The sequence below is a fragment of the Lolium rigidum genome, chromosome 4 (assembly GCF_022539505.1).
Source record: "Lolium rigidum isolate FL_2022 chromosome 4, APGP_CSIRO_Lrig_0.1, whole genome shotgun sequence".
NCBI classification, from domain to species: Eukaryota; Viridiplantae; Streptophyta; class Magnoliopsida; order Poales; family Poaceae; genus Lolium; species Lolium rigidum.
In genome coordinates, this window is record NC_061511.1 from 31,608,945 (window position 1) to 31,619,852 (window position 10,908).

At 43.1% G+C, this 10,908-nt stretch overlaps 1 protein-coding gene and 1 non-coding gene across 2 annotated transcripts; both read right to left on the bottom strand.

The window, feature by feature from the left end:
- Window positions 1-544: 544 nt before the first annotated feature.
- LOC124708254 (nudix hydrolase 9-like) lies at window positions 545-6,132 on the bottom strand. The gene is made up of 9 exons (XM_047239937.1): window positions 6,001-6,132; window positions 5,825-5,899; window positions 5,692-5,748; window positions 5,060-5,142; window positions 4,839-4,897; window positions 4,316-4,464; window positions 3,692-3,829; window positions 1,057-1,215; window positions 545-965 (listed from the first exon to the last, which is right to left on the bottom strand). Exons 1-9 carry the CDS (start codon window positions 6,088-6,090, stop codon window positions 870-872), a joined length of 906 nt encoding a protein of 301 aa, XP_047095893.1. The 5' UTR covers window positions 6,091-6,132; the 3' UTR covers window positions 545-869.
- A 3,203-nt stretch (window positions 6,133-9,335) lies between these two features.
- On the bottom strand, window positions 9,336-9,409 carry TRNAR-UCG. Its single transcript has one exon. It is a non-coding gene; the product is annotated as a tRNA-Arg (tRNA).
- Between the last annotated feature and the right edge of the window lie 1,499 nt (window positions 9,410-10,908).

Consider the following 10,908-nt stretch of genomic DNA (forward strand, 5'->3'; position numbering starts at 1 on the left):
TTTTTCTACTCTATCTGTTCCTTATTAGAATATTATGGATCAATGGTATATTCTTGGTAAAAGTTTACAAAACATAACTTTGGCTAGACCAAGAATGCAAGGTAAAGAAAACGGAGGGGGTAGATCTTGTCTAAAGTTCATTATCTAGTGACAAATTAAGGCACTAATTAGCGAGATTGTTATCTGCAAGAATAATTTTGCAAGAATAATTTTGAAAGGAATTATCTGTAAGATAATGAGATCATATAGATATCTGAGGTAGTAAATGATTATTATTGAATCGCAGTAATTGTGTACTCTGTTTTGTCGCATGAGGATCACACTGGGAAAAACTTGCTGGAAATGAATGGCATATCACCACCAGGTACACAGATTACAGACGATGTACAAAAAGTTAGAACAGCTGCTTATTTTCAATAGATTTTTGTTTCTGCGGCATGCCACAATTCACAGAACTAATGAAGTATATGGTCACACTCCTACATAGTATAGGGGGGAAAAAGTCTGCAGATGGCGGGCTCGGCTACTCCAGAGAAGACTGCTCTTGACTTGAATCGCTGAAATCTTTATAAAGTTTGTGTGCTATGAATTTCTCTCAATCTGAATACATCTCAATAAGACATATAAGTCTGTTTCTAATGATACTCCGTCCGTTATCATATTGACACGCTGAGAACGATTGTGAATTTCAGCTTTTATGATAACAGATATGATACCACTTGGTATTTGGCAGTAGAAGCAAAGGCCGAAACCCGCAAGGATACTTCAGTATTATATGGGAATGATGCAACAAAGATACCTTACAAAATTAGCATCAACGTATTTCAGATTAAAATTAAGATTTAAGTGCACGACTCCTATAAGTATGTTCATAATTTTTTTGCAGCGTTCCTCATAAGTTCATAGAGAGCAAAGCCTCCTTGGTGGCAACCAGGCAATCGCTGTCTCATTTCTCTTAATTCCTCCTGTAATTCAGAAACAATGCCGATGAAGAATAGTTAGGAGAACCCAGAAGTGAGGAGATGCTCAAAGTGCTGCTAGTATAAGGGAGCTTACTGCTGAGACTGCATACAGCTTAGTGGATTCATAGCCATCTTGGGCTCTAGAATAAAGCTCGGTAACAGTACTGGAATCAACGTTGCATCTAATGAAAAAGAATGCCGCTGGCCTAACATTCAGTTCCCTGCGAGAAACTCCAATGAAAATGGGCGCAGTCTGCAAAACTAAATGCAGATAGTAAACATAATATATTGAAGAAAAAGCATGCAATTGCAGAAATCTTCTTTGCATAGTCTCTACTACTTATAAAGGCACGTAGGAAAATTAAATCAAGGCCGTCTATCTGTGTGCATCACACGGTCCACGCTTCTTTGTTCTCCCCACCCCAAATCAGGCGATCTTCCATCGCGCGCCCGCATCTCACGCACATGCTGATCGATACAGGAAAATTTACTGCCGACTGTTTCCTCCTCCACTCCTCCCGTTCCCGTGGTCTCCTCCTCATCGCTGGCCGCCGATCACACTGCTGGCCTGTTGCCCCGCCGTGCTCTCCTTCTCCACCCCGCCAGTCCCCTCGCCTCTCTGGCGGGTCGTCTAGCAGCGGTCCTCATTGGATCGCCGCGTTGGCGGCCTAGCGCTACCCTCATACCAAGTTCAATTCAGATGCCATCATGATCTGCTGCCGGCGCCACCTCCTCGCGCGTAGGTGTCGGCCTGGATGCCACCGCTGCACCACTCGCCGAGCTTGCTCCATCCGCCCCTGCAGCCGTTGCCTCCCGAAGAAACGCGAGCCTGGAGGAGCAATGTTAGCCCACCTCTCTTCAGGTTTTTTTCCTATGTATTTGCTCTTCGTTTCTAGCTGTGGATGGATGGTAGCGCGATTTATAAGTATGGACATTCGGATATATGTCTGTTCTGTGATTAAAATTTTAGTGAATGCAGAGATATTGGTAATTGCATGACATGCTACATCGATCTACTTTCCTCATTTTCTGGCACCGGGCAAATATTCATCCACTTCAGTCTGAATTGTTGGCTTAAGTATCATGTATGTATTTTATTTTTCTCCACACAGGATTACATATCATATTTATCACTCTACTATAGTATGTACATCCCTTGAGCTGAACTCGAGATAGGGTAAAAATATTACATGGTCAGTTCAGGAATGTTTCTCCTAAATAGGAGCTACCAGTTTTCGTTTTGAAAAGAAAACAAACAAATTTTCTGACTTTTGATTTAGTTTCTTCACAAGAAAAATATTGTACTAACTTGGCCACATACAAATTAAAATGGTTAGTTATGTTGGTTCACTTGTATAATTCCATCAGGTTCAGAGACACGTTAGCTTATAAGTATCATTATTCTCTTTCTCACTCAGATTAATGGGCACTTAGATTCATGATGTGCACAACCTTTTAGTTGAAATATCAGGTTCATATTGTCAGTTAAGTAATTTTTTCTTGGATAAGTTATTCAATACTTTGATTTGTATAACATAATTTATACATAAGTTTCTTCAGCCAAGTTCATAGTATATGATATGGTAATCTAACATTTGGTTATGGAGAGCGCTGAAGCTCTATTGTGATATCAGATTGGGATGCTAACTTAGTAGGAGATCTTAATTATGTAATTTGTGGACCACATGTGTCACTGTACTGATGACGTGGGTGAGCACTGAACACTGATATCTTGTTCTCTTTGATCTTACTTTCGTGGCTCTGTATTGAATTTGGGGAATTCCCTACATCTTCTTTTCAGTCCAAGTGATTGGGATTGACATGAATAATTGTAGTATTGCAATTGGCTGAACATATGGAGCAGTTTTTCACTAGCCACTTCTGGTAGTCTTCTTGCTTCTTCGATGAAAACAATCTCAAGTGAAAAGAAGAGGTGCAGACCTGAAGTACAGAGGTTACTATCATGGTACAAAGGCGAGAGATCTTTAATATGGAATTATCATAATATTCGACTGCTACTACTGCTCTTAAAATGCAAGAGGTTAATTTTTATAATTACTAGAGGAGATAGAACTGTGTAGTGTAACATGTTTTTGTTTTTGTTTTTCTGCTTTTAACATGGTGATGTCCTTATTTATTTTGAGGAAGTGGAGACCCGTTTTGATGAAGTATTGGTGCCAACGTGGATAATGGATCTTCTGGTAGTCCTTTATCATGAAGGGGATTTAATCCTTGAGCTGTGCATATGAAACTTTGCAAGGGATCATTTTTCATTGTAAAACTATCTTATTCTCTCTGAATATGCCAAATATTTTCTATGTTTGAATGAATTGTATATAGTGATTGATTTGACTCATCTTTTATCTGTTAGAGATATGCGCACGTGCATGTTTCTTTTAGGGTCGTTAACCTCTTTTGAGTATTGGAGTTACGTGATTCATGGAATGCAGATTGATTTTATTGAGAAAATTTGGGCAACCTTAGGAAGCCTAAATTTATCATTTTGTTCTAATAATAAGATAGAGATGAAATAACTATAGAAAAGACAACTCATATAAAAAGGTTGACATTCAAAAGACGATGGTGTATTCTAGAGACGTGCGTTGCACGTGCACACTAACTAGTAGTTACAGAAAACTGTAAAGCATCCTTGTGACGTGGTCTTGTTGAGGACACTACCTATGCAGTAATTATGGATGAAAGACAAAGAATGTTGGTGGTTTAATTACCAGGGAACTAGCAGGAACTCCAGTTTCCTCAACTACCTCACGAATAATTCCATCAAACATTTCATCAGAAACTCTTTCAATGAGACGACCAACATCTTCTACATCATTTTGATGAGCCAAGATTCCAACTTCTTCTGGCTGATAAAAACAAATGAACTTTGATAATAAGAAAAGTGAATATTACTGATCGGCAATTGAATCCACAAGCCCACCAATCCTGTAAAAATAATATGTATTCAATTCAAGAGATTCGATTATTGTCTCGGCTCAAAATTTTCCAAAACCTAAATTATCAAGTATATATATAACACCTCAGGTCAAATTCTTCATCATCTCACCGAAAAGAGTATCTAGAATATTTGTTTCAAAGATAAGAGGTGGCCCAAATTCCAATTGAAAAACTATGATATATTTCATATAAAGTTAAGAGGAACAAAAGACAAGCACCTTCGACCTGACTTCTGTTCTCTAGCAAAGCAACACGGGCGACACAAACAAATAATTCAGCGTACCAAAGATAGAGGTCCTAGAGCTTTGTTTCTACTTGGGAATTCAGTAAACAAAAATCTTAGATTTCGTCAAGTGTGCTCAATATTGTAACATTCTCAAGTATTACCTATTTACCTCAGAATGTCCTCCAGGAAAAACATAGTAGCCAGGAGATTCACCCACATTGTTGCTCCTTTGCAATACAATAATTTTTTTATCAGATGTTTCAACAATCGCACCATTTCCCAGTGGATTTGACATGTGTTGGCAACACACAGAGTCATCTAATCACACAGATAGAAAGAGTAACTATTTAGGTCAAGACTGATTCCAATGATCCTATACAAAGATTCACACCATGTAATTGAGCAGACAAAGTACTGAGACAAGTTATTCAACAATTAATAATCCAGTGGACATCAACACAATGTTTATAGTGAACATGTTTACATCATATATAGCAAAACATGTGACCATGGAAAGGAAAATAAATGCAAGGAATAGGCATTTTAAATTTTACAAGGTTGAGCAAGGAATGAAACAGATAATTCACGAGATAATTTTAAATCAAAAAAAATTTAAGTTAGATATACAAAAAGGCTTTGGTCCACAAAGCGAATGTGACTAAGGCATCTCGACATTCTAGCTTGTAAATTACCTTCAGAGGGGACCAAAAAATTCTCCCACAATGGACTGAGATTTGTTCCTACAAATGTCCTGTTGTTTGCAAGTTAATGGTAATATTGGTGTTAGATAGCATTGAAATATTGCATAGAAGTAAAAAATGGCAAGGGCCGGAAGTAAAAAGAAAAAAGAGGATATAGGAATTCTATTTCAAGCATGTTGCTATTGTAATAAAATAAGAAGGGCCAAGCAGACCTGTAGTCTGTGAGACCCAAATGAAGTGAGACGGAGTACTCCTGATTTGGTTCATCATTCTGGTGTGAGGCATGCCCTCCATACTGAAATTTTTTCAATGTGGCCAAGAGAAATTAATTCTGGTACTCAATGAATAACAGCAAAGCGGATAAAAAAAAGAACCCAGGGACAGCACACTCGAAAAGTTCAAACAACACTTGTTTAGCTGTTAATCGAACACTAAAACAAATAAACATTGCGATAGCTTGAGTTCAGCTATAAAAGGAACAGCCAAGTCCAGAAACAGATGTTGTGGCAATTCAGGTCCACCTAATGAAAGGAAAAAAGAAGGGTCAAGATCCAACTTTGTCTGGATAAAGATGGTATCCCAGTGACCTGCAGTTTCTAATTAAGTATGAAACCCCTATGTCTTGACTGACTCCTGTGCATCTATCCCGAACAAATCTGAAGGCATCATGAACACTCCACTCCACCACATTACACAGGTATCTTGTCAGTACCAATTCGACATAAAGCGCAGTCCTAAATTACTTAACAGAGAAGCTATCTAATCAATAGTACGTCCACGCATCAGTACAGCAGGGAAATGGCACCCAAAAATAACAAGAGCCCAGAGGTACATACATACATACCCGGAACTTTGTGCCGCTGTACAGCGATGGGTTCTCCTGGAGCCTCTGGTTCCATATCTGTGAAACAACAAAATATGAACAACAGCCATGGGTTGGGTCCTATACGAAGCGAACGCATGGTTGGCCACATTACCTCGTCTATAGACTCTTCCAACGCTGAATCTGGATGGGGGATCCGGTCGAACGACGGATCGAATTTCACCGAGACCTTCATTTCACAGCAACAGTGAGGCAAGACTATAAGAAGGATTTGCGACGAGCTGTTCGACTCCAGACGGTGGGACGAAGGGAGGGGGAGAGGGAGGTTACCCGGGATCGAGGGAGGCCTGCGGGGCAGGAGAGGAGGAGCTTATACGCCGCGCCGGGGCCGGCTGCCGCCGCGGGCGTGTCTGTGGCCATGTGGCACCGGCGGTGGAGGGATGGTGAGGGGAGAGAGAAAGGAGGTGGCCGGTGGCGGCGGCGCCGGCGAGGTGTCGAGCAGAAGGCCGCCGGAAGCTTTGGAAAGAAAGAGGCACGGGCCCTGCTTTTCGGGCCTAACCAGAACGTATGCACTGTGAGATAGCAAGAGCATCTATATCAAATTCTTAAGATAAAAAAAACTATATCAAATTCTTCTTCTTAGACAAACCAAACTTCTAACTGAACAACTGAAACTGAAAGTAAAATACTTCTACTCATACGATAGATTGCAGTAGTAATTTAATTCAAACACTTCTACTTCATAGGGTAGATTGGATATATCCAAATTCGACATCAACATGGTATAAAAACCTAAAATTCGACACACACTTGAACCCTAAACTTCGACGCCTACTTTCACCATAAAACTCGAAAGATCGATAAACATCGATGGTGGAAGGGGAGTTCGCTCCTAGTCGTTGTCGTCGTTAGAGCTACTGAGGTTGTTCCAGAAGTTCGAGTCTAACTCAGAGGAGGAGCCCGACGAGAGGTCGATGGTAGATGGACCAGCCTCGATCGTCGCTGCAGCAACCTTCTCCCCCTTCTTCTTCTTCTTAGCATTCTCCCTCGCCGCAAAGTACTCGGTCTCGAACTGAACGAGCTCGGGTAACGTCATGCGGCGGCGGCCTCCACATCGTCCTCATGCGCCCTAACTTGCAAGAAGGCACGGAAATTCCCCTTCTTTTGCTTGTGGGTGGCCATGCGCATCTGCGGCGAGAGAAACTCGACCTCCCTTAGGCTCTCCACTTTGGGGAAGTTCATCTCGAGGCACCGCCGATCGAACGTCCACACGCCGAAGTCGTAGGCGTGGGCGACGAGCTCCGGTGACGAGAATGTCCCAAGCCACCGGCGAACGCCGTCCACTGTTATTTTCACGGCGGAACAGCCGAAGTTCCGATGCCACAGATTGAGGAAACCCACCGTTGACCTAAGGCGGCGGCGTGGCAGCATCTGGAGGTCTCGTCTGTCTTGTCTTTTTTTCCATTTATCTTTTCTATTTTATTTTTTATTTTAAGTTTTAGGCCACTAAATCGATCCAAATAAAATTTGTGAAATTCCTAATAGTTAAATAGGATATATTGGAATACTTTTTTTTTGACACAGGAATACTTTTCTAATCCATAACAAAATACAAATACTATTTTTATGCATTTGGCCTTATGGGCTACTTTGGCATTAGTATTCCAAATCGGGTATTGACTTTTGTCTTCTCAAATAAAATTCTTTATGATTTCAAAACTTCAAAACTATAATAGTTTTTGTTTTAAATAATTTGAAACCAAATGTTTAAGTAAAGTTAATTTTTTGGAAAATACATTTAATTGTATTCAAAAGTCCAACTAACAAGTTTCAAGTTCTTATTTATTTTCACATTCCAAATTTTGGATACTTTTGGGATGTGACATTCTCTAGCAAAGCTGCTCGCGTACGCCGATTGCTTTTTTTTATTTCTGGTCGGTGCTTCTGGTCGAGGGCAACAGTACCTATAAACTGGCTTGTTTTCAGAGACTTTTTTTTTTTGAGAATTTCTCTGCATTCATATCACGGAAAGATACAAAGTTGTTGACCCTTACAAACACAGAGAAACACAAATACAAAGGACCAAAAACACCTAGAACACCCTAAGACCACCATAGCCCATGAAGATCTCCGGAGCCATGTGTCATCATCCCATAAACTTGAGAGAAGACCCCTGCAGAAAGAGCTACAACCAAGCGCAAGCAGGTCATCATCTTCGACCACGGTGCAATTGCCACCATGCTGCTTCCTCCTTCCTTGACACCAGTCCCGAGAGGGCATGGACACCAATCCAACACGCCTGCAGCAGCCGTCGCCATCTTTGGCTTTGAGTACCGCGAAAAGTGTCCCTTCCGGAAGGAAGGGAACTCGAGTCAACCGACCGGTCCAAGACCGCGGCCGGGCCATCCGCCCGGGCAAACCAGGAACTCCCTCCAGCATCGAGCGCCGAGGAGGAAGAAAAACAACGAAGCAGCAAATCATACCGACAAGGAGGAAGAAGGGTCTTTCTCCCGACCATCCGGCCGATTTTGGCGTCGCCACGTCGGACCGCCTCCTCCCCTCGCCACCAAGGCCGGCCGGAAGAAGCCGCAAGACGTGACAGCCGCAAGCCACCGGAAGAACACAAACCCTAAAAGGAAGACAGTGGTGCCATCTCCTTCCTCTCCCTCGCCACCACGGCCGGCCGAGGAGAAGGCAACAACATCGGCACTCCTCCGACTCCGAACGGACTCCGCAAACTCCACGGCATGGTCGAAGTTCGACCGTGCCCGGGGAATCCACCCTCCCCGATCCGCGGATCCGAGAGGAAACCAGGCCAGCGAGCTCGCCGACGCCGCCACAAGTGGCCTTGCCGAGATGGGGATCGAGCTCCAGGCATCCTTATTCCGACGCGACGTCGCTCTCCACCATCTCGACGCCGTCCCGAGAGCACCACGCGAAGACTAGGCCGGGCGCTTCCCGGCGCAGCAGAGGAGGAGCCCCCGCCGCCGCCACGCCACCGGGGCTTTGCCCGGCGGCGCCACCGGCGGCGGCGGGAGGAGGGGGTGCGGTGGGTGTGGCGGCTAGGGTTGGGGTCGTGGGTTTCTTTTGCGTACAGGTTGTTTTCAGAGACTTGATCGATAGCACACATGCAAGCTTCAATCAAATCACTTGATAATGGAAAGGGGAATTGGGTGAGGGTGGTGGTTTCACCAAATACCTGTGGGATAATACCCAGTAGAACACTAGGTACCTCTTCTACAAAACTAAGGGGGTTCAAACAAATGAGAAAGTTTTAACATTGAATAAGTTGTCTAAACGTATTGAACGCTTGACCTGATGTATCGTGCATATCGTTGCAATTTATGTTACTTGCTCTTTTTTTATTACTAAAAGGTTTCCCACGATTTCCATTAAAGAAACCAAGTTTTTACAGGCAAACAAGAAAGAAAACTATAACAAAGAAAGGAAAAAAGCAAAAAGATCCAACATCCCAGCAACCGCTAGAGGGTTTTAAACTAATCCAGATACATGGCAGATCTATCCAATGCCTCATTTGAACTAATCCAGATTTTTTCACTCGGTAAGATCACTTACTGGGACGTGTCAGTAAAATCGATTAGGTTACCGGGCAAAATCTTGTCATCAGCAGGCGACTCGAAGAATGCAAAAAATTGATGCAAAAACGACCACAGTGGGAGTCGAACCCACGACCTTCTGATCCGAAGTCAGACGCGCTAATCCACTGCGCTATGCGGTCGAGTTATTCTTAAAATCATATTTATTATAAGAATTCTGTCTTCCGCTCGTTTGCAAGCGGTGCGTACAGTGAAAACTTCACAGGATAACCCTACTACTACACCACTGCAGTACAAATATATTCCATAATTCCCATTATATGGATTGATCTAAATCGAATAGAAAATATGTCGAGGTCATTTAATTTGGATATCATCAGGAATATAGTTTGGATTTGTACCCGTTGACTAATCTACAACACGATTTTTAAGTTTAGCCACTCTGCGTCGTATTTTGTATAATTGTGATTTGCAACACATCTGACGAAGGCATCATTCTCAGAAAAAACAAAATCTGCAAGCATGTTATATTAGGACAATATAATTAATATTCATAACATTTTGACATGGGAGAGGGAGTATTTATTAAGCAGGCAGCTGATCGATCTCCATGTAGAAATTCATCTATTAATTATAAAATGGTTGGTGACAACACATAACACTTTGTGCATACAATGCATGAATCTGTCAATTTGCCACGACGCGAGTAGGCAAAAAAAAAAGCAGTGCAAATTAAGGGGCTCTTCACTTTTGCTACTCCTCCAAAGTAAGTGCATGCATGGTGCGCCCGGCGCTACCATCACGTGTGCGGTGGTGGCGGCAATAATGAGTCCAACTTCATGGGGTAGGTTCCGGTGGGCAACTTTATGAGCACCGAGAAGTCAGCCTGCGGTGGCGGTGGTGGTTGCGAGTCCAACCTCATAGGGTTAGGTCCGGTAGGAACCTTCCTGCGCACGGAGAAGTCCCTCAGTGGTGGCGAGTCCAACCTCATCGGGTTAGGTCCGGTAGGAACCTTCCTGCGCACGGAGAAGTCCACGTGCGGTGGCGAGTCCGACCTCATCGAGTTAGGTCCGGTAGGAACCCTCGTGAGCACCGGAAAGTGCACATGCGGGGGCGACGGCGGTGCCGAGTCTGACCTCATCGGGTTTGGCCTGGTAGGAACCTTTCTGAGCACCGAGAAGTTCACATCGATTGATTCACCGAACAGGGCCCCGAATTCTAGGGGCCCCCAAATTTCTGCAGCCCAGTAGTATGCTAGGTCCGGTTGATCAATTGATTCACTTCCTTTGCTGTTTTCTAGTGCGGTCCAAGCCTAGCAGGAGCAGCCGAGCAGGTGTAGCAGGCCACGATCAGTTCCCTTGGGAAAATATCCTAAAAAAAAAAAGGTTCCCTTGGGAAAAAAAGAATACACGTCGATCAGTTTCCAATCGATCGGTCTCCCGATATCAGATCGCTTTGAGTCTTTGATGCTTTGTTTCGCACCTTTCGCTCGATCGACGGGGGCTGGTTGTCCTTTTGAGGGAAACAGTGGGACTCCGTCCCGCTGCCAGCTGTATTGATAATCAAACACACTTACATCGTTTATTAGAAAATAAAACTAGGGAAATCATCGTCCCAAGTACAACAAGAAGAAGAAGACTAAAAACTAGATTTAGCAAGTTCATGGGCTACAATATTTGCC